The sequence below is a fragment of the Mus caroli genome, unplaced genomic scaffold (assembly GCF_978045245.1).
Source record: "Mus caroli unplaced genomic scaffold, Mus_caroli_1 scaffold_1, whole genome shotgun sequence".
Lineage (NCBI taxonomy): Eukaryota > Metazoa > Chordata > Mammalia > Rodentia > Muridae > Mus > Mus caroli.
In genome coordinates, this window is record NW_028227256.1 from 135,734,067 (window position 1) to 135,761,647 (window position 27,581).

The 27,581-nt window shown below is 35.8% G+C and overlaps 1 protein-coding gene across 2 annotated transcripts in view; it reads left to right on the plus strand.

The window, feature by feature from the left end:
* The window catches only part of Dennd1b (DENN domain containing 1B), a 222,215-nt gene that overhangs the window by 131,742 nt on the left and 62,892 nt on the right, over positions 1–27,581 (plus strand). For both annotated transcript variants that reach the window (XM_021163138.3, XM_021163128.3), the window contains 4 exons: positions 2,362–2,462; positions 7,063–7,108; positions 11,965–12,066; positions 23,610–23,735. In XM_021163138.3, coding sequence (XP_021018797.2) covers positions 2,362–2,462; positions 7,063–7,108; positions 11,965–12,066; positions 23,610–23,735 — 375 coding nt within the window. The remainder of the gene's footprint in view (positions 1–2,361; positions 2,463–7,062; positions 7,109–11,964; positions 12,067–23,609; positions 23,736–27,581) is intronic.

Consider the following 27,581-nt stretch of genomic DNA (forward strand, 5'->3'; position numbering starts at 1 on the left):
CATGCTATAATAATTGCTCAATTTTTAAAATTTTACAGCTCTGTTCACTGTTGGTTGAATAGTGCATATTGGATCTTTGGTCTGTCTTCATAAGTATGTTCTTGAATGTCGTACTTGAGAAGAATTTTTAATTATTATTGCTTTCATTGGGAAAGTATAATTCCTTATAGCCCTACCTACATAAGTCTGAAGTTTATATATAGTGGATAAATAAGCCCCATAGTTTAGATATTCATCCAAGTGATGCAGTGGGGTTTCTTAAGACAGACATGAGCTAAAAAGAGATTGTCTTGTATTCTTACCTTTTCCTCTTCTCTCTTCTTTTGTCTGGAAAGTTTCCAAGGGCTGTATGACAGTTCTCCTCCGGTAGGCTTGATTAGCAAGGGTATCGCTTACCAAATGCTGGACAGTGCCGGGATCTGTGATGCAGCATTTATGGTCTTAGAAGCCATCTTCTAAAAAGCCAATCCCTCCCACCACACAGTGCCATTGCTTGCTGGTGAAGGTTGCATGGCATGCTTAGGGAGCCCTGGTTTGTGGGTAGGGTTGGTTGTTGGACGTATGCACTCATTATGGCAGTGCCTCCTCTTTAGATAAGCATTTCCTTTGCTTCACGGTTCTTTTCTCAATAAGAAAGCTTTCCTTTTTAAAATGTAACTGAGATATTACAAAAGTAATTTGTTTCCACATTAACAAAGTATATTATGCTTTTCAACAGGATGTAAACTCTCTTAACTTAGAAAGACTTAAAATGCACAGTTCCCAGCCAGCATCTGAAAGCTCTGGGAGAACTGGCAGTGTGGAGCTAAGCCTTGTTCTCACACAGTCATCTGCTGTAGCCCAGCCTTGTTCTCAGTCTCCAATCTGCTTTATGATCTACTCAGATCCTTGGTCTGTCCTTGTTAAATACAAGTATTCGAATGCCTCCTAGTGGCATAGTGTTGGCTGTAATTAAGGAATTAAAAATAGTGTTTATTGAAAGAGTGCTCTGAGAAACTAACAAAGCAACTGACACTGCAAGGCACGGGAGGGCTTCTGGCTTGGTCTCGGAGTCTGAGTCAGACTGTGCTATGTCACATAACATTAATAAAGCATCTCACTGGAAAATACATAATATACATGCAAACGGTGATTGAAAATTGTAATGTTTTTATTTTAGATCACATTATCATAATTGATTTTTATTGAATAAAGCTAATTTACACTTACATGTAGAACAGTAGTGCTGTTAATGAGATTTTGATTGCTTCGTGTCCATGTATTGTTTTAAATGTACTTATTGTGTGTATATTTTGACTTCTTTTAATATTTTCTTATGGAAAGGATATAGTTCATTTTCATATAGTTTTAGAAAATTCTTCCTTTCAAGTTAACTAAGTGGACTTCTTTGGGACCCTTAACAGGGAGACTACAGGAAAACACTGACACAGTGAAAAAGAACACTGGATTAATTACGCCTTTAATCACCAAGAATATACTTTATAACTGTAATCATTTTAAAAATAAAAGCCTCATAGAAAATAATGTGAATGAAGATTAGTTAGGGAGAAAAAAATGGTATCACTTTGTTAAGCATTAAAATTCTTTTAATTAACTGCTTGCCAAAACACAACAATTAAAATGGCAATTACCTCTAAAGTAGCAACAGTAATTGCAGCTGCTGTGATATAAAGCTAGGAAACAAAATGTTAATCTGGAATGAGCAGTTTCAATATGAAATTATGATATACTTGGCTTCCTGCAGTACAGCTGTCAAGCTTGGGCAGCTCACTGGTCAATAGTGACATTCTGTGTGTCAGTGAACAGAGTCTCTTGATACCATAACCCACAGTTCACACATTACTGAAGCTCCAACTGTCGAACGCTCCAGTCCCCTGGTGTTAGCGCCGCTTCCAGACTCTCCTGACTGGCTCATGGCTCATTCCTTGGCAGTTTGCCCTAATGATATCCCTCAGGGGCTCTCAGCCTCTCTTCTTCCCATATTTAATCGTGTTGTATTAATCTGAGTGATGCGCAAACTGTGCTGCACAAATTGTCATTTCCTACAATATTTTCTAAGAGACTCACTGATTTTTTTCAGTTCAAATTTTATTTATGGTCTAAAATTTGACCCTAACTATGTTTTCAAGTTGAATCTAGCAATCTGCATATGATTCCCAAGGAACCTCTTTTGCTGTTTGTGTGTTTTTCAGAGGGACCTTTGAGACACGGACTTTACATGTAGAGTTGGTGAAAACAGTGTGAGCTATGTCACTGTGTAAATCGTTCTATGATGATCACTCATCTTTGATACCTGGAACATGCCTTTTTGTTTAGAGGGTCAGCAGCTCCTCATTACTGTTCCCCTTCTGTGAATTTTAGTTAACTGCCTGTCTCCATGGATCGGCTGCGCTACTCTACCCGATGTACTGGCAACACATATATATCCCCGTGCTTCCTCCACACCTGCTGGACTACTGCTGGTAAGCTGGCCTTTGCCAGAGTTCACCATTGGAAAAAGACCTTTAGATTATGGTCAGTATAGATTAAAGAAACCACAGAAACTTGACTTTCAGATTAATTTTAAGTAATAAAGAGTACTTTAGTATGTATCAGAGCATTTTCCCCCAAAGGTAAAAATTCAGATTTGGCAAGCATAGTTCTTTAAATTTTGCAAATTTCTTCAATAGTTATTTAGAAAAAAAAAAGATGTGTAACTAAGAAATATAATTTTATATTGTGGTATAAAGATTACACAAGGGTTCTAATCTACCCATAATCCCATTTTCTCTATCAGGGTAAGCTTTCATACCCTTACCAGTGGCAGCCTTGTCCTTCACATCTTTCTTTAGAAGCACCCTAAAAACAGAGTATTGTCAAAGAGCTTGCTTCTAAGACAAGAATTTTCCGAGTCTGGTATAAGGCTAAGTTTCAGCCTAAAGCAACCATGAAAACAGTGTGTAAAGTGTGAAAGTAACTGTGAGAATTGGCGGCTTTAGAAACGGTTTGAGCTCAGTAATCTGATTTCAGTCAGGCCAGTTGAAACTAGAACAATGGCCAATGGCCTCCTTGTTCTCTCAGACTTGAATATAGCAAGGCTTGTATATTGTAAGGCTAGACAAGGAGTAGACTTCAGAGCAGAAGCTTCGACTTTATTTGGTGAAGCTACAGAAGAGCTAGACTCCAGTGCAATAGTTTTGGTATTGATGGAGAAAGAATTGTTTTCGTCTTATAATCACCTGCAGGCAGAGCTTAATTTTAAATAAATTGGTTGGGATTTCTTTCTCTAAATGGTGCATTTGTATACATGCATGATTCACACACACACACATACACACACACAAGGCAGGGGAGAGAAAGATGGGAGGAGAAGAGAAATCATTTGGTATTGATAAGGTTTCCTCATATCTAAAGGCCAATATTGGTAAAAATCAAAGTTCTTTGGAATTGATGGTAGTGACTTAAAATTTTTCAAGAAAGATATTATTTAAAGGTATTTAAGGATTGTGATTATTTAAATAGACCTTCTTTCTACAAAGGCATGGTAGGTGTTCTATTAAGTTTCTGTGACGAGCCGTCTGCAGAACAATGCACGTACTTGTCCCGATTGATTGCACTGCTGTACTGTGTATTTCCAGAGTGGAGGAATAGTATTGCTCATGCTGTGAAGTAGGTAGGCAGTGACTCACTACTGCAGCTCTTTCCTTGGGGAACTTGAAAGGAGAAATAGTTTTGGAAATACAGGATGTAATTTAGTTATATTGTGAAGTGTAACACACACAAATCTTAAATAGAAAGCCAGATCAATGAGGAAGCTTTTCTGTTATTCATTTTAGAGTTTTCCTTTGACCAACACACTTAAAATCTCTTTTCTTATTCAGAGAATGTAGTTTGTTCATTTTGACATAGACAGTAGATTTTTATATACAACATTCTAGAACTAAACATTTAAAAATCTCTTTCCTAAAAATTTTATGCAGTTAAAATCATTTTGAGAACTAATAATAGAATTTTTGCAATATTTGTGGGATCATAATTTTTTTTTTTTTGGTAACGTGTTCTGGCTGCCTTTGATAACACACCTTTCAGGTCAATTTTCTGTAGTGTTATACATTTAAATTTTCTACAAGTTAATTTAAAAGTACTCAACCACACACACATTCTTTCCAGCACTATGTCTTGATTCTGACGCAGCCATCAAGTCTTTCCTGCTGCTTCTACTATAAGTAGAGAAGCTCCTCCCCCTTCTCGCCTGTTGCTTGCTTGCTTGCGTCTAATGCTTAGAAATAGTCCTGCGGTCCAATCCTAAGAGCATCCATGCCAGGTGCTCCTTAGTTCAGAGGAGAGAGTAGTGTCCATAGAGGGTCTTATTTGAAACTTTCTGAGCCTTAAAGTCATATGAGAGTTTCAGCTTTCGTCTATTCATCTATGTAATGTCTTTCTCTTATCAGAAAATATGGTAGATTGAGCAGTTTCCTAGGAAAATGATTCTCTATTTATATCCTTGATATTAGGATTATACTGATATATGCTGAAGGAAGAAAAAATATTCCCATGGGTCTCAAGGTCATTGAGCAAATAACTCATACCATGTTCCAAATGGGGCCACATTTTCTGAGGAGTACATGTATCTTGGTTAACTTTTCAGAATGATTGGGATATTGCAAATCTTGAAATAGTTGTGGATCCATAAGATATATCTCTGTCTGCACCAGGTATTGGTGATGTGCCCTAGACTTTGGAGGACCATAATGCCCTCTTGTGACCACAGATGAATATCACATCTTGTTCCTTTGACGGTTTTACTACATTGTTGGTCTATCCATCTATTCATCCATCTATCCTCCTACCAACTCACCCATCCACCCACTCACGCACTCACCCACTCACCCATCCAACGCTTGAAGACCACCTACTTGGCAAGCTGTGAATCTGTAATGCAATGAATAAGCTTCTTTACTTGTTCATTCACTGGAATTAGAAAATATATGTACGTAGCTATATATGCAGCTCTCTCTACACATCCAAGGATAGAATAGTCCTATAACTCTAGCAGAGTCACACAAAAGAGACACAGGTGGCATCTGGAGCACTAGTGGACAGCACTCTTGCTACGTTGAGAAATGCTCTTGGGAGGAAGTGACATCATTTGTGTTTTCTTCTTAAGCAAAACAACAGTACTGCAATATGGCACATTTATTGTCAGATACTTAAAAACTGTGAAGTATATCGGAAGAAGTGTGACTATAAGGCCACCAGGATTATAATAGATTTTTATCTGTTCAGTTGGTGCTTAAGTTGATCATTTAGTTGGCTTCTTTGATTATTTCTTTCAAATATTCAAATTTAGCTTTGAAGAAAAAAATTTAAAAAAAATCTTTTAGGCTACGTGTTTGCTGCAATAGTATGTGTCAGGGCAACTTCTTTATAAATAAGCTTAGAAAGGAAAAAAGTGATTTTGAGTAAAGTTCAACCACAAAGAAGACTTAGTTTTGAGCTGTCTGCACTGTCTTTTCTAAATATTTTCCCAGACAGACAGCAGGCCCTGAGACAGCCTTACATGTGCATAATAGAGCATCTGGGTCAGCACTGGGCCCTCCTGATTTACCAAAACCCTCATCAAAGTAGGATGGCCAGCTAGGACTGCAAAGTGACTTTCCAGGAGATTTGCCTTATGCCACGGTAGGATATATACCACCGAGTGAGAAAGAAACACCAATCCGTTTGGCTCTATCAAAACTGCATTCTGTCATTTACGATTTTAGAAAATTATACTCCAGTGTATTTAGTTCAAGCATCTGTATGTTTTGGATTTTGCTCTAAACTAGTGAGAAAAAAATAAACTATACAGCAGTGCTCAGTGATCCCACTTGTCTTCTGAGCTACAATAAGCAAAAGCAACATGCAATGTGAATTTCTAGAGTAGTAGTGAAATTTTACGTGTACATAGTAATGAGAAATTACATGGCTCATAGTTTCTGGGATCTTGGATAGATAGATTACTGTTCAGTCATTCTTAACTGACCTTTGAACATGCTAAGATGACTTGAGAGGTCTGCAATGGTAAGGATGTCTGACAACATCCCCTGTTACTGCTTCTCTGCAGCAAGGTGCAAATAGGAGACTGGGCTTTTCTGTGTCATAACAGTGATGCTCAGAGCATTAGACAAGCCTTTGAGAAACAGGATTTGCATTAGTGCAAAAGACTAAAGATCAGAGATATCTATAAAAGGGTTATCAAAAGTGTGTTTGTTCTCATATAATTTATTATTTCTATGGACATCCGACTGCACTCATGTTTTTCTTTTTGATAATTTGAAATTTCAAGATGAATACATTGCATCTTCTATTTCCTAACATTGATTTTCTAGCATTTCCCTAGTGTGTATGATAGCATATTAAAATGACGTAGCATCTGTATTTTCTGCTGGAGTGTAAGATCCAGAAGGAAGTGTGTCATTGCTTCTCACGGCATCCACGTTTCTTTCCTGGTGCCTGGATCTTGTATGGTCCCGAAGTCATGACCTGAAATAGTTAATTCAAAATTATTATTAGACTTAACATTTTTTATTTAAACTATTCTATCAATAACAATGAAAGTCAAATGAATGTGAGGGTGCACAAGGAAAAGGGCACAGAGGGGCTGACAGTGTCTTCCTCGCTGCTCTAGAGCAGGGAGAACACAGTGATAAAGCCTATGCCTGAGTGCCCGTGACATCATAGGTCACTGACCGAGAGATGTGTGTAAGGGAAATGGAGATACTTCTGGTAGTCATTTAGAATGTGTTTGCAGGGAGGATCTTTGACCTGCACCCTGATAGTCTTCTTAAATAAAATGTTATTTAGATATAGAACTTTTGACTTAAAAATAAGGGGTTTAGAGATTTTTATAAAAACCATTCTTAAATGTATTAATGGCCTAGAAGATTAAATTTAACTTTTGTACATTACATAATTTTGAAAAACTATAATGTCTTATGGTAGACTGAGCACTTTAATTTTTGAGCATTTGAATGACGTTAATGTTGTTTCAGTTTTAATGAACTATGTGAATCTATACACACATATATATTTTTAATTTAGTGCCCCAATGCCATACCTGATTGGAATACACTCCAGTCTCATAGAGGTGAGTATCTTTTACAGTAAGATAGTTATAAAACTAATTAATTAGAAGTAATAGATAAAAGAGGTTTTTTTGTTTGCTTCTTTCTTTTAAAAGCATATTTGACTATTTCTAGGATTATGAGATTGACATTATAGAAATACTCAAGGGAATATTTTCAGAAAGTGTCCCTCAAATAAATTCAGTTGATAACGTATACTGGTTTGCCCTGTGACACCATGAAACCTATGGGAATGATTGTGCTTTAAGTCACATGGTCAGTTTTAATAAGGAAATTATCGTTCCCTGTTGGACCAGTGATGTCTTACAACCTGAGACTTCTGTATCTTTTATTTGTACAATATTTTGAAATTAAATTTTATATGTGTATGATTCACCAAATCAGTTTTCTTTTATACTTCATTATTTCCAGTTTATCAGTCGATTTGAAAAATGTGAGTGTAGCATACTAATGATAAACATATTAATCAGACATGGTGGCTCATTCTTTTGGTTCAAATCTGAGCTAAGGGGCTGAGCAAGGGTTACTGTAGTGCCAGGCCTGCCTGTGGTGAAGTAAGGAGGAGACAAAGAATATCCTTTCCATGTTCAGAGTTTCAGTCCTACTGTAGAAGAGAAAGTTAGTAGGGCTTTTTTTACCCCTGTCATTACATCATTTCAAAAAAAAAAATTTTTTTTTGCTTACTTTATCCCTAAACTGTAACTCCTTAAACTTTAAACACTTAGGTCTATAGTCTGTGAGATTTCTAGACAGGACTTCTTATAAGATTGGCGTATTAATTACCAAAAGGTTAAAACGTAAGGCTTGAGTTAGCTGAGTGTCATCAGTATACTCACTGATGTCAGTTTCACTCTAACAAATGTCTTGATTGCTGATTGTACAGAATCACATTAATAACTCCGCACAGTTGCTAATGAGCACACTGACGAGTTAGCTGTGCTTCCCCTACTAGTTTCCAATACTAGGCTTTGCTTTCATCTCAGAAGATTATGTACTAAAATGGAGCCTAATTCTTTAGAAAATATTTGATTATAGAATTCTACTCTCAAGATTGGGATTGTTTTTCCAAATTTAATAGTTCTTTTGTTTCATTGTTACTAAAGTTTAAATTTTAATGGATTTTAGTAGGTTTAACATTTTTTAGTATTGAAGTCATAGTGGGATAAATTTGTGACTCCTTATATTTTATTAATTTTAAGAAACTGTTATAAGCCAAGGATGACATATATGAAATGAAGCATGAGCAGATAGGTGTTATCTGTGATTAGATTAGGTAGTAAGTGACCCAAGTTTTACTACTTTCACTTTCGTTTAATTAATTACTCAGATTTTTATTCCTAATAAAGTTTGATTTTTATCATTTCTATTTTAAATGTGTTAATAGTACACACAATTTTATAATATATTTACTTAGAGATGAAAATTATTTAAAGTTGGAGAGAGTACTTGGTGATCTTATGTTAATTTTTATGTGTGGAATATATCTACAACCACCTTTAAGACAAATAATTAGTCTTTTCCAAATTATGATGGATGAGGAAGCACATTAGGTATTTAATTTATCACATACTTATTGGCCACTTATAAAGAAAGTTTAAATTTAAAATAATATTTTGAAAAATTAAGATATAATTAAATCCCCCTCAATCCTTTTGAAATTGATTTTTGAGTTTTTTTAATATTTGAAAAGGACTGTTTTGAAGAAAAAGAACATTCAAACTTTCAGTTGGTTTCTTTTATGAAGTGGGACTAGACTGCGTAGAGCTGCCACATCGTCTGTGCTTTGTTTATCTAATTTATCAGCCTGTGTTCAGCTTGCTGACAGGGGAGGAGAAGATGCAGTTGACTTCCTTTAAACTTGGTACATAAGGAACTTGAGAGTAGGCTCAGTAGTTAAGAGTACTGGCTGCTCTTATGGAGGACCCAGGCTCAGTTCCCAGCACCCACATGGCAGCTCACATATGTCTGTAAAGTCAGTTCCAGAGCTTCTGACTCTGTCATGCACACATACATGCAGGCAAAACACCTGTGAACATAAAATAACATCTCTGGACAGTTTTTTTAAACTATAGTAAGATGATAGTTCATGCTTCTTTATGTCACTATCAAACAGATTTAAATTAACATTTGTATTTTTTAGTTTTATAAAACATGTTTTAAACTGAATATAGGTAGTTGGGGAGTTAATATTTGAGACAACAATGAGTTACTTTCTGCCTTTTTTTTTAGTTGCAACTACTTTTTAAGAAAAATCTAAAAAGTACTCTCCTGGTTTTAGTCCTAACAATTTCAACTATTATTATTAATTATATAAAAACCTCCAGACTCTAAAGCATGACTTTATAACATATAAACTTATGTTCTTTGAAATTTCCTTTCATTTGTTTTTTTTTTTTTAAATAATTGTTAGTAAAGAATGCTGGAAAAGCTTCATTTCAAAATACAAATTTATTTCTGAAATAAGGAAAATAAATTTAATTTTTCCTGAACCCCAGCCTTCTGTGTGAAGTTAAGTGCTGACTAAGTCCTTCCCTGAGTAACTTGGAAGCTACAGACACAAAGCCAGCTTTGCTTGTTTTCTTGGGAAAGTTCTGTGATTGCTGCCCTGTGCCATCACAGCACACCAGTGTGTATAATGTCCATAGCCACAGTGTCTGCAAAGGTTTACTCTACAGGACATGAGAGAACTCACACACTCAAGACCGCACGTTCATTACCAGCTTCTCACTCTGGGGCCAGCATTATGTTCCTACTTTTCTGAAGAAAATTATTTTCATGTGTTGTTTTAAATTGCACCCCACAAAAAATATAAAACTATGAGACAGAGGAAGAGGTGCCATTTCTGACTCGCATGCCTAGTCAGAGGAGGGATGGCTAACACGTGCTCACGTGCTGTGGAGAGAAACAGAGAGTGCTAGTATCGTTACTGAATTGTAACCCACTTTCCCCCTTTTGCTTAAATCAATTTATTTTAATAGTAAAGTTTTAGTTTATTTATTAGTGATGAGCAGATTTTTATATGTTTATTCAGTAGTCCCATGAATAAAATTTAATAATTGTTATCTGCCTTAAAAATTAAACCAATAGGAAAAGTCTATATATCACATTAATACTATTATTCAGACTTTTGTGCTAATGTCATCAAAATGGTCTTGATGGTACACAGCCATTACATCCGAATGTTTGGACATATTTATTTCTGACTGAAAAAATAGATTAAGTGTTTTGTATTATGTCAGCTTCTGTGGCATGAGACAACCACACTGTTTTATAACATACTGAACATGTTATAAAAGAACATTATATATTTTTGCTTATATATTGTTATTAAATTATAATTAATATATACAATAATATAGTTATATATTGAAATCTTTTAAATATTTGAACACTTGGAAGTAAAAGGAAACAAATGTATTTATAGACATGTATATTGATTTTCAGTTTAATCACCAGAAAAATGATTTTGTTTTATAATAACTTGGAGGTAGCACCTTTTAACTCTGAATTTGTAGTAATTATGTCTTTTGCAAGACAAATTTTAGAGCCAATCTCCCTTGAGAATACACAGTCTATATTGTGGATTTCTAACCACTTAGAAATTCCTCACCCCAAGTATCACTTCTGTAGGAAATTTAATATTTGACTAAATACTCAAAGATTTGAAATCCAAAATGGATCAGAGGCACTTTAATCAGAATCAACTTGTAACAAACAACTGGTTAAACTAATTTAAATTTGAAACACTTAGCTAGTGGAGCTTGCATTTAATCACAACATTTGGAAGGCAGAGGCAAGAGGATCTGAGTTCAAGGTTGGTCTGGTCTACATAGTATTCCCATATATATGGGAGAGACCCCACCCCTTTTTTTCTCTTTCTCAGCAAAAACTAATGATGCGCTTAACTAAAAGTCCAAAGTGCCTTGTGTAGAAGGACACATAAAAATACTGTATTGAAATTATTTACAAATTCACCGGTAAACTGACATGAATGTGGAATTCTGGGTTTGTGGCTATAGTTCATTCCTTGAGTGCATCACTTCCCTTTGAGGAGTGTTGTGATAATAGTAGATTTCGGTAATTTGCGAAGTTATGTGAAACAGAGAGAATAAACTGTAAGTCTTTCCCCTTTAGGTATAATTAGATAAAGTTTTTATACTTCACTATTGTTTGTAAACTTACTGAGATACTCTTACTAAACTTCAAACAACATGGAAAGATAGGCCAAGCTCATAGACTGTTAAATTTTATTCTTTACACAGAGATTCCTATGAGGATATGATTGGGAACGTACATGGGAGTAGTCTCTCCATCGGCTTCCGGTCTCACTTTCAGCCCTACTCATTGATACCTATTGGTAGAGCAGTATAGGAACATATTTATTCACTTGAAATGTAGATCAGTACTGTAGTCGTAGTTATTATAAATATAATTATTTATATAGTATTATATAATCTCTCCAGTGCATTTATGCTAAAATAGATTTGAAGCTGGAAACAAATTACCATATCATAGGATTAACATTCAAATGGTAAAGGCTACAGTTTTTATATTTGATGTACCTCTGCCTACTTTTACAAGTTTTTGTTGAGCTAAATTTTTGGCAGTTATATTAATTTGATAGTAGATGAGCAAGTTTTTAAGTGGAAGCATTTTAGTCAAATCTCTTTGAATGAGTTATAGTGAAATTTTCTTTCTAAGAGGGCAAAGTTGTTTACATTATTTTATAACATTGAATTTCCCTTTTTAATTTTCCTAAGCTGAATGTACTTAGATAATATCTTTTGTTTCCAAATGCATCTTAATTTTGTAAGAAAAATATAATAAGGTTTTTTTCAAAATTGTGTTTTTTAAACAGAGAGTGAAAAATAAATCATTGGAAGATGTGGTTGTGTTAAATGTTGACACAAACACGTTAGAATCACCATTTAATGACTTGAGCAGCCTGCCCAGTGATGTGGTAAGTCCAAGGGGTATCGGTGGTGAACAAGAATGTTTGTTGTTGAACCCTCAAATTACGGTTTTTCACTTTGTACCTGAACCATTAAAGTCAGTGTATATGAGGGTTGTAAGAAGAATCAATGTAGGTTCTATTTTTAATATTTTTTCCTTTTGGCAGTTGAGACGTTAAATGGAATACCATATTCCTTATTGTAAAATGGGATCATAATTAAAAAGCTAGATGCATTCATTAGGTAGAGTTTCTTTAAACATCAAGTCTCTTCCTCTCATCTTAATCATTATATTACAAAGTAGGCATTCTGTCTGCCTAGTGGCATGTCTTGCGAAGAATGAGAGAGTTTTTGAAGGCACGAAGAAGAAGGGGCCAATTATCGGCTTTTGCTTCCCTGCCACCTGCCAGCTCTTTCCCTTTTAATTAATGATCTGATGGCACTGGTCAATACAATAAGAAATGCTTGTACAGTTGGGGTCAGAAAATTCTGGCTTTGATCTCTCTCAACTTTCTGAAACATTTATTTGTTTTCTCTAAATTATTTCAGTTTTATTTTAATCTTTCCTGTCCTGCTGAGGGCCACAAGAATGAAAACCTACAGTTCGTCATCTGCTTTGGCAGAGCAAAGAGTGCTTACTTAGAATTCTATTTGTAAATTAAACTGCAAACCCAGTTTGTCATAAAAGACATCTGATCCTTTTGAAATGACGAAACTGTCTTTTGTCTGTAAAGCTGATAAATTAAGTGCCAGTTCTCTTTGGGTCTTTGATCTTGCTGTGTGTGTTTGTGTGTGTGTGTGTGTGTGTGTGTGTGTATTGCGCATGTGTGGTGTTTGCAGCTTTTAATAGGATATATTCTGTATTTTGTGTTAAGTAGTGTAAAATTGCAGTTTTGGCTCTTATGCTCTTTAATATAGGCCAAAATTGCAAACTAGTGCTATTTCTCTATATATTTAATGGCTATTTAAATATCTTAATAGCATCATTCTAAGTTTAAAATAACTCTCTTCTTAAAAAGAAAAACCCTTAAATGCCCATTCTTTTCAAGGTTATTAAAATTTGAGAATTGAAAGTAAACTTTGCAATATTTTTCTTTATTATTAAAGAGTTTGAAAAAGAGCATTAAGACTATCCAATTAAAAAAATCAAACCAGTTCTAATCTAGCTTGTTCTTATAGCCAGTGGTAGGAAAAATGGAAATTTAATATCAAAGCAAGTTTACTTATCAATAACCAAAGCATTCTCTGACCTTTAAGCTCATTAAACTGAGCTGTGTTCTCATTGTAGTAAAACTGTTCTGTGTGAACAACCCAAGCTCCGAGCAGTGGGCACTGATGCTGCCTTGTTAACCTAAGGCAGCTAGCTGCTGCTTTATGGAGTTCTGCAGACTGCTGGGACGGATCCCCTATGCGTTGAGAAATCCATCCAAGTATTTTCCCTAGTTAGTGACATGACGAAAATAGCATTCCAGCTTTTCTAAACATTTTTCTTATGCTGTGCACATTTCCTACTGTTAGGCTTTAGGAGGAAGGGATGTTTACCGGCAAGAGAGAGGAACTTAGCCTTTCTCTACATGATATTAAAATCTGTATAGTGTACTTAGCTCGGTCCTGGAGACAAGCCTTTGAAGTCTCAGCATAATGGGAATTCCTTTGAACTGAGAAGTACTTCTCTTATATAATTTTTTTGTAATTAAGATATTGATTTAAATGTATAGAGATGCTAACCAGCATTCAGAGTTATACAGACATAAATGTGAGGTTACAGAAGAGTCAGTATGCAGTTTCCTTAGCACCAACCACATCAGGCTGACTGCCCCGTGAGCCTGTAGGTAAAAGAAGCCTTGCCAGCCAGCCCCGCGGATTGCAGAGAAGCTGCTGTCTCCTGGCCTCAGAGGGGCGTATAGCTGAAGATGTGGCAAATAAGAGCTCTGAGATAGAACGAGAGCCATTTGTTGAAAATAGGAGGTGTATTAATGCATTTCTAAAGTATTTTAAGCTGTTGTTCAAAGCATCTCTAATAAGGTTCTCATTTTCATGTTTTTCAGGACTACCCTTTTAGAGCTCTGGGGGATACACAATAAAGTATTGCAACACAGTTTAAAATGGCAAATGTTTTAAGTCAGATCTGATAAACTCCTGAATGATAACTCAGTTTTTATGTGTGATCTACATTAATAAATAGTTTTGAAGCCTGAAAGGTATTACTATTGGCATTGTTTGATTAGTTAATAAGTTAACTGAAATTTAAAAGGAGGCCCTTTTAAAATCCTCCTGCAAAGCATTTAAATTATGCTTACAGGCTGGGTGACTGTGTGCATGTGCACTCTATTACTGTGTCACATTGACCAGTGGCCATGGCTGCTCAAAGGTCAGTGGTCACAGTTGTCCTGAATTACTGGCCCTTTTCTCCTGTGGACCCTCTGGTGCGTTGCATGCTGTAATCTTCTTAATGGCTTCATTCCAATATTCACACATAATATTTTAGATTTATTGACTGTTAGAAATACTACCACGCCAGTAGCACTTCCGCTGCTCTTAAGGTATTTAAAATTGGAAAAATAAATCAGGCGAGCTTCAGGAATCCTTTGTTTTCCTTTTGGGAGGGAAAAAAAAAACTTTCTTCCTGTTTCCTGACAAGAACACTTGTTTTTTGATTCCATCATTTCACTATAGATTTGGATCATCAAAACCAAACCAAACCAAAAGAAAACAAAAACAAAAAGGAGAAAGAAAGGAAGAAAAAGAGAAAGGAAGGAAGGAAGGAAGAAAGAAAGGGAAAAAAAGAAAACCAAAGTGAACTCCCATGTTTTATTGTGAATGTTAATAAGGATATCATTTCACAGAAACCTTTTGAAGTCAGTGACACACTGAAGCACGCGGTTGTAGCTTGTATTGTGACTTTATTTTAGTGATATTGCATGTAGACATTTTCAAACATATATAGTTGGAATATTTTGAAATGAAGAAGTAAACTTTAGGGCTAAGTAACCATCAATCAAAGTTAGTGTTATTGTAGTGTGTTTACGAGAGTGGAGAAAAGGCTCAATTATATATAACAGGGAAAATTTCAAATGAGTTCATTTAATTTCAGAAAATGAACTACTGAAACCTTTCATTTCATATATTTATAGGCAAATTTAGTTTAATTGTATAGCAGTTAAAATTTTGTGTCTTAGTTTACTGTTCATTTTAATTTTATCATTATTAATATTGTATAATAATTTAGAAAATGTTAACTATTCATAAAGTAATAACATAATTTACTTGCTGGAAATATTTTATAATAATTTAGAAAATGTTAACTATTCATAAAGTAAGAACATAATCAATTACTTGCTGGAAAATCAGGCTAATAATTAGAATTATAGTATGATTTAGGAAATATGTTTTCAAGATGAAAGCTGCTGAGAAGTGACAGCTGACGAAGCAGCAATATGCATAACCACCTTTAGATGACTTTTCACTCATTAAAGAGCATGTTCTTATTTTAGGTAAGACAACTGAAGCACAGGAAGGATCCTGTTAATAGGTAGAGCTTTAGTGGATAAGGTTGGTCCTTGTATCTGTGTCCCAAATAGTCGAGCACAGTTCCTCACAGGAGCTGTAAGGTGCGTTTATGAGGGATGGGTAGCTTGTTTGCAATTTCATTCAAAGGCAGCTCGTCATTCTTGCCTTGTGAAAGGAATCAGAACTTGATATATTTGATTTAAAATTTTTCAGCACCATTTTTTAGGGTATTTTCATCTTGCAAATAGTATAGCTGGAAAATATTTTTTCCTATGATAGGAATTTATAAAAGTATCTACTGCCTTTAAATGTTATTATGTATAATAATCAGTATAAATAAAATCACAAACATCAAACATCCACTGTTGCCTATTCTAACTTAGGGGCTATTATACTAGATAGCTATGCTTGGTATAAAACCTTTTAAATTACTAAAATATCAGGAAGTGCTTCTTATAAATGGTCTTATGTAAACTCTTACTCTTGTTACCCTTACTTATTAGAAAGTCTTTTGAAGGAATGTGCTAATGATTTTATTATGATGTGAAAAAAGAAAGGAACAATTTTCCAGTTGTCAACAAAAATCATGAGGAACCCGAAGAACTAGAGAAAACTCCCAAAACACAGATGTTATATTAAATTTTTGAGTAGCTACATTTAAAAGACTTTATTTGTTTGGGAATCAGTTTAGAAAGGCATTGGCTATTTCAGGGTACTTAAAAATTAACTTAAAATTATAAAGTACATAAATTAGTCTCTTGTGGTCATGAATATTATCAATAAATGTTTAATTCATTGACTGGATTCTCTAACATGAAGGCTTTAACAAGTTAAATGTCACAGTATATGTTATAAAGAAGATAGGGCCCTTGAGAGTATGATATTAGTTTCAGGTTGGTCACAGTTCTGCTATAATCTCGATTGTACTGAATGGTCAGTGAAGTCTCTAACAAATGCTTGCTGTAGTCTATATTGCAAAGATAATAGAACTTTCTTCAGATTAAAGCATATCGTGGAGACCATTTGTTTCAGCTTGTCCCTGCAGAGGTGTGTGCATCCTCACCTCAGCTCCCAGGAATCAGGTGTCAGGCCCACCTCTGCCATGCCAGCCTCTGTGTTGTGCTTTATAAACTGGTCAGCATTAGACGAGTGGTTACTGATGAGAAGTACAGTTACATTGTGTAAACTTCTTAACCCAGAAGTTTGCTTTTAAAAATCTCAGTGTACTTATTATTAGAATATCATATAAGAATACTTTTGCTTTCTTAATAATACAACATATTAATACATTTTATTTCTTGCCTGACTGGAAAAGCCCACACTATGAAGGCTTTCTAATTGTGAAAACTTATCATCTTTTAAAATGACTATTTTCTTTTTTTTTTTTTAATCAAAATAGTAAAGTAGCTTTTTATTATACGTTGTAACTGTCCATCCTCAGAAGGTTTACTTAGAGAAGTTGTAAAATGACTATTTTCTTACAGGTGATCATTTTAAAAGAAGTGTTTTGTTTGTTAGTATGTAAACTATTACAGATGTTACTATTTCTCTACTCTTTTCTTGTATAGTTTAAATATATAGGGCTCAAATATAAGAAGACAGGGAGAAATAGAAACATGCCCTCAACCCTCGGTGTGCTTATGGATATTTCAGGGCTCTTTGTTTTCTCTCACTTGAGCGAGAACTAGCCCAAGCCTTGGTGAATCTCCTCTTTATACCTCTCTTTTGGTCATTTATGAAGTTTAGTGTTTGCTGCCTTTTGGTGTCTATAAGTCTCAAGAAGTCCATGAACTTCCTCAGGCCTTTCATTTTAAAGGATGTCATTCCCCACCCCTCCGGCCCTCATTGCTCTCTACATCTGCTGTATTAGTGGCATGCTTCTGTTTTCTTACTGCTTATTAGGAGGGCCAATGGAATGGCAAACTTTCCTTTTCATCTTTCAAAGTCTTCTCCTATTTAGTCTAGTCCTATAAAGCCTTGACTCCCAATCCTGAAGACAGTATTATGCTGTGGAATGCTGGGCACACTTCCTTGGAACTGTTCTAAACTTTGCTCATGTCATAATGACGTGGTGAGCTTTGAAATGAGCTATGATCCTGACACTCATCACAGATGCTCTGCTTGAGAGAACTAGAGTTAAGGTAATATCATCTCTGAGACAGGCAGGTTTGCTTACTTCACTTTGAAACATTCATTGGCTCAGCATGTATTTATCAGTCACCTCCTGTGCACTATCCTGCTGAGAGTAGACAATATACTGGTAAATAAGAAAACACACATTTCAGTTTAAAGGCACTTTACTTTGGTGGTGATTCATCTAGTTTCATAGATGTAGACAAATATTATAAAGGAAAGGAACAGGTGCAGTTGAAGAAATTGACATGGCACTTCTAGTTCATTGAGACATGGAGAATAGACCTGTTCTAGGCTTAGATGCAGGGAAAATGAATTAAGCGTTAGCCTTTATGGTCCCTAAAGGACTTGCCTTTCATGGTAATGTACAGGGTTTTGAAAGCTCAATGTTCTTCTCTGGCTTAATATGACTATTTCCTCTTGGCCTGGCTGGCAACTGATGATGTGTCAGTTCATTGAATGCTAAATTTCAGGTTCACCAGTATGAGAAACTACAGTTGGGTCTATGCCCTTATCTCTATAAGGAACATTCTGTTGCATAGCACTGTTTCTACTTTAAGTGATAAATCAGTTTGGCTACAGGTTAATATGTCATAGCACAGAGAATTCATCAGTCTTGCTCAAAATATTTCTTTCCTCCAAAACCGAATTGTCAGACCTGAAAACACATGTACACGTAACATTATACAGACTGAGCAAGTTAGGAATGTACATGTGGATACATAAATGCGTGTAACAACTATTAATGAAAAAGGAGGCCCTGGACTTGAAGGAGAGCAAGGGAGAGTATATGGGAGGGCTTGAAGGGGGACAGGAAAGGGAATACTATTATGATTATATTATAATATCCAAAGTGAAAAAGCAAAATATTAAAAATTATTTATTGTATAAGAAGTAGAAGGAGTGTTGTTCTGAGGAGCGGTTTCTGTGAGGAAGCTTCCATCTCTAAGGCACAGCATCCCCTCCAGGGTTAAGGGACCTGCCCCATTATTTGTTTTCTACTTTGCTTCAGAAGAAATGAGAAAATTAGGCAAGGTATGCCTACCCCAGTGCGTATTCCATTTGCTTGGTTCTACACTAAGTCACAAAGGAAATAACTAGGTTATGCATGTTTTGTTCAGATTTAGGACTGCCATTACAAAGGACAGGGAGAATGGGTGACTGGATACTGGTGGCTATCAGGTCTACAGCCTGGAAGCTGAAGCGAAAATAATTGTGGCAAGGCTTAGATACCATTTCTATTGACACAAACTTACATAAACCTTTCATAGCACAGCTAAGCTCATTGTGTTTTTTTCCATAAAAGTGGCCTATGTAGTGATCAAAGTATGACTCTTTTAAAAATTTATTGTTATGTGTGTGTGCATATTTCTGAATATATAAATGCAACCTATTTGGTTACTTTTATGTGTACATTTCTAGGGATGATCACTTGTTATTGAATAATTAATTATGCTCTTTCCACTCTTAGAATTTCTTAGTTACCGGTGTTCTTTATGTAGGGTTGAGACCTTGGGATCTCTCTGTCTGTGTTACCATGCCTGTTGGGGTTCTCCTTATTCTGCTTATGTTGGGGCATTCATGTTGGCGAGACCTTCTGGCTATACCTTCTAACATATATAGGAGTCACAACCTCGCAGCAAACCCCCTCATCCTCTGCTCCTTCTTAGGCAGTGATTCCTGAGCCTTAGATGCAAGTGTTGTCTTCTAGATGTGTCATTCAGGACTGAGCTCCACAATGCTGCACTTTGATCAGTTGTGTTTTTCTGTAATTGTCTCCATTTGTTGCAAAGAGAAGTTTTCTTGTGGAGGGCTGAAAATAACATTTATTAGCAAAACTTAGAGTATAGTTAGGTATTTAGCTGTTTTAATGAAGTGCTGATTTTATACCCATGACTTAACCATCACTAGGTAATTAGCCAAGGTATGCATGTTATTTACGGTTCCTTGGGGTTATGCCATGCTGATCATTGTTGTGGCCAAACATTTTTATCCTGACTCTTTACCATGATGCTGAAAATAAAATTAGAATATCTAGGTAAAGGAGTCATTTTTCTTTATCCAAATGATGTTATAGAAGTGAAGAGAAACCCCCACTGTTTCTCTTATAGACATCCTGCAGACATGCCCGTCCTACAGACTTACTGACTTCTTTGCCCAGTTGTGATGGACACATGGTCCCACGATCTGAACCATTTGCCCTGTTACTTGTGGACTTTTGTCTTTTTTTCACAGTCACTTCACTGCTAAGAGGGACAACGTGAACAGTTGGTGTCAATATTATTGATTTTGCTGTAAACTCCCACTGTTAAAATCCTGCTTCTAATGCTAGGAATGGTTGCTTTGACACCCAAATTCTCCTTATGTCAAGGGAATCTAAACATGTAAGACGAGAAATAAAATAGTTATTTCTAAAAGTTTTTTTTTATTCAATATTTTTTGACCTTTAAATATCTACCTAGACTGAAAATATATTTATAGGCAGAAAAGTGTCTCAAATAAAGTGTAATAAGGGTTGTGATGTAATCTTTAGCAAGTGAGGGTTCATTCAGTATAGCTACTTTCCTAAGGAAAAAAACGACTCATACTTTTTTAGTTTAACAGGATTTGTGGTAGCCTCATAGCCAAAGGTCTAAATATTTTTCTGAATTCTGAGTTATATGTTAATTAAGTTTTCCCATTACATAGGAAGATGTACATTTATTTCATACCTAAAGGTAGAAGCTTGGAACTAAGTAGAAAATGCTATTTCCCAGAGCAGATATTACAAAGGGTTCAGAAGAGACACCGTCAGATTATAGATTATAAACTGCTAAAAGCTAATTAGCACCAAAGGGCAATGGTAACCAGTGTTGATTTACTGCAGTGATCTAAAGACCAGTGAACACAGCAAGGCTCAATATAGTCAGTTTATATTAGGTTAATTCACTTATTTCTAAAATGGATTTTTAAAACAATTTCATTTGATAGACTATTTATTGAGTGTTAGTATCCACACATAGAAATCTTGAATTCACCTGTCCCTCTGCCCCTTGGAACTGCTTAGATCTACTGACAATTGTGGCAATCTAGAACAAGGAAAGAAAAAAATCTTTGTGATGTACTTGAAATAATACAGAAATAAACAAAGAAAAAATTATCATATTTCTTTCTGGGAAATTTTAACCCTTACATATTTATATGAAATTAGATAGGATGATCATTTACCATAACTCTAACCAAGAGAAACACGATAAGAGCCACACAGTGTATGCATGACAAGTTCTGTAGAAATCTGATTTATAAATTCAAAGAAGAGGTGAAATTGATTTAATGATATATTTTATTTAATTCCATGCTCAAAATAGTGTTTCAAAAATATAGTGAACATAAAATATGTTTTGAGGTTACCTTGTGTGCAGAATATTCTAGATATGAGGTCTCCTTTATACTTGGAGAAGATATGGACTTGGCTAGGGAGGGACATTTATTTGCTCATGCGACTGATGGCTGCCATTTTGGGAATCATAATTATAGAGCAGGGACTTCCTTTTTCTTTTTTCTTTTCTGTATACTGGATGTCTGCAAAGAGCTCCCAAGCATTCACCAGGTGACTGACTGTAGAAGTGAAGGCAGTGTCCTCCTTTGGTTGGGAAGGGCTTGGTGCTGTGACAGATTCTCCCGGATAGCTTGGGTAGCAGTTGTACAGTCCAGGGCATGGTGAAGGAAAGACTGCAGTGTATGATGCTTGCAGTTTCCATGACTGTGTGCTGACTCTCCTATCAGTACTGTTTCCTTGTTTCATGAAGAACTGAAATGTCAGTTTTACTGAACATTATAAATCAAGGAACTTTGTTTTGCAAAGATACAGGGGATGGCTTTTGTAAATAGGTAGTTTTTCTTTTCTTCTTTTTTTTTTTTTGTAGAAAAGATGTTAAAAACTTAACTATTCATTTAGCTTTCATAATGTTCTTAACCGCTGGAAATAACTTTCTTGTATCATAATCTTTATGGGTAGAATAATTATTGAATCTATATTTTGATAATTGCCTTTATTTTTTCTTTAAATATAGAAAAATAACATTTTGAAGCAGAATAAAGGACTTTAAGTCTAACATGTGTTTGAACTGCATTATTGTTTTAATATGTGGATTACCTAAACTGAGGTTAGATTTGAAAATAAAAGCTTTCTCTGAAATGAATCAGGTTTAGCACTTTGTGACTAAGTGAATTAAGCTCTAAACTTTCATCTGAATCTGTGGAGCTTGGATATAAATTGAAAAGATCACAGCTATGGGGAGAAGACCTATACCACAAAGGCCTTTCTGCATAGATTATGAATACCATAACTCGATAATTTTTCAAAACTATAGTTATAATTGGACCCAATGGGGGTCTGTTTCTTTGATGAGATCACAGTAACTGTGACTTTACACTCGAAAATGTCACTACTGTGAAGGTTTATCACCTGTAGAGCTGGTCTTCCCTCTGATGCTGTGTTCATTTCTCATTAGCATTATTCAAAGTTTAGTTGTTAATTAGGTTCACACTTCAATTACAATCAGCATCTACAAGAGTAGTCAGGACTACTTGAACAAAGAAATAAAAACATTCCCATTTGCATGTATGTAAAGGATAAATGATATTATTGTATTACCTCGGAGTCTATACAGATAATATGCTGTGTTAGGAGAGTAATACAGTTAAATTTAACTAAATTTATTTTTTATTTCTATTAGAAAATAGACTTGGGATGCAACTTCACATTTTTCTTTATTTTTCATCCATTATTTTATTTATTTACATCCCAGATGCTGCCCCCGTCTCCCTCAGAGAGTTCTTCCCCCTCCTGCCTCCCCTTGACCACAGAGGATGGCCCCTACACTCTTCTATTTAAAACATTGATAAGGAATGAATATGGAATTTTGTGTTTTTATGAGTAGAGACTTTTGTTTTTTATTTTGATTGACAATAGTTAGTGAAATGAATAAAAAGAGTAAACACCCTGAGTGTGAGCGCAATAAAAGTCAGTCCGTGAGCGTAGCTGCAGAGCACCTGAAGTTAGAAGATAGAGTTGGCAGGAAATATTGTAATAATTCAAAAGTTTTTCAAGGTTTGCAGATTCCCAGATAAAAATATCTCTGTTTTCAAAACATTAGTATTTTGTTCTGACCACTGATTAATGTGGCAGTGATATAGAACTCCAGTCTAGCATGTGGTGGTAAGAAACAGGGGACATGGGGTTTGTGTTCCAAGTTTACCCCAGAGTAGCCAGTCGTGGAAACAAAGTAGTTCCTGCCATTTGTCCCAACTTCTTTTCATTTCTAAATGAGAGCATGAATGTTTTTCTTAGGAAAATGTGATGAAATTTAAATGAGACAATGTAAAACACTTTTATTACATAATTTTCTACTCACGATATGGTCTCTATAACTTTATCTCTTCTCTCTTGTCTTCTGTTAATGGTAAAAAGCGAAAATTACTTATGCAAATGACGCCTCCAAACTGAAAATAAAATTGTAAATGATCTTGCAGGACTCATAACAAATAACAACGCACCACAGAAACGAGCGCTCCTGAGCCAGCTTTATCTCCAAACAAGTAGACACACGTTATAATTGCTAAAAATCTGCAGAAAAGTGCCTCACAAGCAGTTTACTGTAAATAATTAAAGCTTATTTATGTCAAGAGGCCTTGGGAGAAAAAAGAGAGCATAAACCAATTTGCATTAGCACATTGCTATCCTCTCCCGCTCTTGTTTCAATTAACAGAGCAGCAGGTGCTCTGTGCAGCTAAAAAGATAAGCTATCTGGGAGGAGGATGGATTTTGGCTGACCTGCAGACATTGCGCTTTGCCTGCTGATTGGGTTCGTACCTCGCTGTACCAATTTCTGAGGTGTTAATTTAACTGTTCCTCTCTGCCATGCAGGTCTCGGCCTTGAAAAATAAGCTGAAGAAGCAGTCCACAGCTACGGGAGATGGAGTGGCTCGGGCCTTTCTGAGGGCTCAGGCGGCTTTGTTTGGCTCCTACCGAGATGCTCTGAGATACAAGCCTGTAAGCAATCCTTCATCACTATTGTACCTGCTTTTCCACAGACCCTAGAATGAGGCAAGGAAAAGGAAACATCTTAGTGTCACAGCTGAGGGACTCGCCATGGCTCGCCTTTAAAACGGAAAACGTGCTTCAAAGATTATTTTTGCAGCAAGGCACCAGCTCCTGCTTTAGCTCTTTTCACTGTCACTGGCTAAGGTTCCCCGTGATCTTTGGCCTGTCATCAACTTAGATGTGTAGAAGTGGAATATTTACTTTTGAGTGAATTGATAATTTATGTTCAAGTACTTAAAATCATTTACGTGATCTTAAAATCACCACGAAACTCAACAGATACTAGAACTTATTAATAGCTTAGTGAGGGCAGGGACAAAGCAGAAGGTAAGAAAATCCACACTTTAAATCGTGGTGATATTTGAATATTTAATGTCTTCCTGGTTCATAACACTTTCTGAAATGGCCTTGCCTATTTAGCATATCTTGTCACATCTCGCCTTTTATTTTAATTCCCTAAAATACTAAGTTATATCCCAGAATTTAGCTGATCTAGAATGGTACAAGTGAAGTCCACTTGTTTCTCTCTAAAGGCTGCTAGACTGACTTTAGAAAGGATCCTTAGAAGACAATTCTAGGACCAGATGCTTAAGAAGCTAATGTGTTTTTACATTTGTATTTTGTGTGCCACCACATGCATGTGGAAGTCAGAGGACACCTTCAAGGTGTCATTTCTTTCCTTCCATTGTAGAAATCCTGCAGATTTGGCCTCAGGTTCATGCATGTGGGGGCAAGCACCTTTCTCTGGCCCAAATGTGTACATTTTAAGGGTAAAACACATTGGATTAATAAAAAGTAACACAATGGCCTGCCATTGCTAGATTACTTTTAACCCTTGGTCTATAGCATGTTTGGAAAGTGAAAACTTTTGTGCCTTCCTGCTCTGTCTTCCACAGTTGATATGCAGACCTGTTGACCATAACCTATCTTCTTAGTGGCTCTCATCATGTAGCTCTTATGCTATTAGAGTTTTTAGTGGATGAATATATCTACCTCCTGTCTGTCTGTCTGTCTGTCTATCTTTCTATCTATCTTCCTACTTACCTATGTATCATCTATATCTTATTTCTATATTTGTCACTATAACAAAATATCTGGCAAAATCAATTATGAAAAGAAAAGGCCTATTTTGCATTGTAATTCAGGAGGTTTAAGTCTATGGTGGTCCTATATGCTCTTGGGAATCAGATGACAGGGATCATACTAGGGAGTAACAGTGCACACATATGACTGGGACATGATGAAGAGAAAGGAGGAAGGGGTTACGTTCTGTATGTCCCAGTCAAGGGCATTCCAGAATGAACAGAAATCCTTCCATTAGGTTTCCATGTCTTCCCACAGTCTTCCATTTTCTTCACAGACTAATGTCCATTCCTTTAATCTATAGGCCTTTGGGGGAGACTTATCTCAATCATAGCACATACAGTCTTTCTAATGTATATACATTTGAAGGTATTAAAGAATTTTAAATATTGTACCTCACTGCTTATATATATATATATATAATGTGGAAAATCTTAAAAATTCTAAGAGTCTCCTTTGAAAGAATGGAAACAATCATCTGAATGCAGTTGAGTATGTTATCATTCATGTTACTCAAGTCAAAGAAAGGTGAGCTTGAAAGACAAAATGATTTTTTATTTAGAGATTAATCAGAATCAATTTTTAAAATAGTAAGGAAGAAAGGAAGCTTGAAGATACTACTTTGCTCTTTTTATTGTTGTTATGTTTAAATACTCAGGGTTTTTTGTGTTTGTTTTTTAAAGATCTTTCTAATTTTACATATATGTGTATACTGTCACTGTCTTCAGACACATCAGAAGAGGCCATCAGATCCCATTAGAGATGGTTGTGAGCCGCCTTTAGCACCTCTGGAAGAGCAGTCGGTGCTCTTAACTGCTGATCCATCTCTCCAGCCCTAAAAACTTGTTTTTATAAGCTAAAATTTCCCTTTTCTTTTAATGTTTGTGGGAGACCTCAGATGTAAAGAAGTGAATACATTGAAGTAAAGGGTTATATTTTTCAGTGATTCGGGTTGTCAGTGTGTAGGGTGCTAGAGAAGATAATGCACCCGAAAACTAACATGAATTGCCTTTGATTGTACAGTTCAATATTTATCCATTAGAGTTTCACTGAGCACATAGGCACATAAAGATTACTGTGATTCAGATCCAAGTATCTCAAAAGCCATATATCCAGTGCCTGTTGAAAAATAATTTATCATGGAGTATCGTTCCTGTTAGCAAGTCGCATCTTACTGTGGATTTATTTATTTCACTTACAAATAGATTCTTACTTCTTCCTTTGACTTTCTACTCTAACATTTTTTGGGACCTGAGAAACAGTATTTTTATGTTGTGTGTTTTTATGATTCTCTGATAATCTTGTTTTCTCATTATGAGGAATAACTTTTACTATTTTAAAGAATCATGTTTATCAAGGAAAACGATTTCTTTTTTATTATAAATAAAATACATCATTAGATATTATCTTACTTATCTTTCTGTTGCTATAACAATGCAACTTATAGAAGAAATCATTTAATTTGGCTTTGGTTTCAGAGGTTAGAATCGATGATGGTAGAGCAAAGAGACAGCTTTGAGCCCATGTTTTGATCTCTCTCCATGTGGCCAAGAAAGCAGTTGGATTAGACGAGTCCTTTGCAGTCTCAGAGCCCTACACCCAGTGACACATCTCCTCCAACAGGGCTCACTTTCTAATCCTTCAAAACACTTCTACTAACTCTGAACCAACTATTCAAATATATGGGCATTTGGGGCCATTCTCATTCACATTACCACATTTCACTTCCTGGCCCTTATAGGCTTGTGGCCATATCACAATACCAAATGCATTTAGGTCAACTTCAAAAATCCCCATGGTTTTTTACAGACTCAACACAGTTTAAAAATCCAAAGTCTCTTCTGAGACCCAAGGGACTCTCCTCACTTGAACCCACTGTAAAATAAGAAATCATATCACATAATTGCAACATACAGTGGCACAAAATATACCTTATCACTCCAAAAGGAAGGAATTTGGGCATGGGAAATCCTGGGCCTATGCAAGACTGAAATCCAGCACTACAAATTCTAAAGCCTGGGGCTCCGAGCATGCCAGATGGGCTTAGATGGCTCCACTCTTCTAGCTTTACTTCCTGCAACACACTTTCTCCATTCTGCTGCTTTCATGTCTACCATGTAGCTCTCCTTGACTGATAACCCATGGATCTGGCACCCATAATATCTTGGGGTTTCCGACGCAAACCAAGAATCTCATAGCTTCATGGGATGGTCTCTCAAGGCCTCTGTTTTAAGGGACTCCAGTGCAACATGCCTGGCCTCTGTGGCTCTTCTTAACCATGGAGAGAGATTCTATAACCCCTTTAATCATGTATCTTTCACAGTTCTAAAGCCCAGAGCCATGTGGTGGACACTGCCAAGTTTGACTACCAACCCTTTAGTCACATCCAAGGCAGCTCTAATTTTGTTGTTTATTTTTAGGAGCAGCAAATCTGGCCTTTTCTTTTCAAAGTTGAAAACTTAGCTGAGTGGGTGGGGTCTTGTGCTGAGTTTACTGCTTCTTCCATTCTCTTTCAGACCAGGCCTTCTTTAGCCTTCTTAGTTTTCAGCACAAGCCAGGACTCCAAAATTACATTTCCTGATGTTCTTTTTCTCTTAAGCTGTGCATTCTCTATTTCTTTTGCTTCACTTGTTCTTTTTTTATTGTGAATCTGCATAAGTGCAATTAGTAATAACTGTCACTAAGGTAGGCTTTGAGGTTTCAAAAGACTCA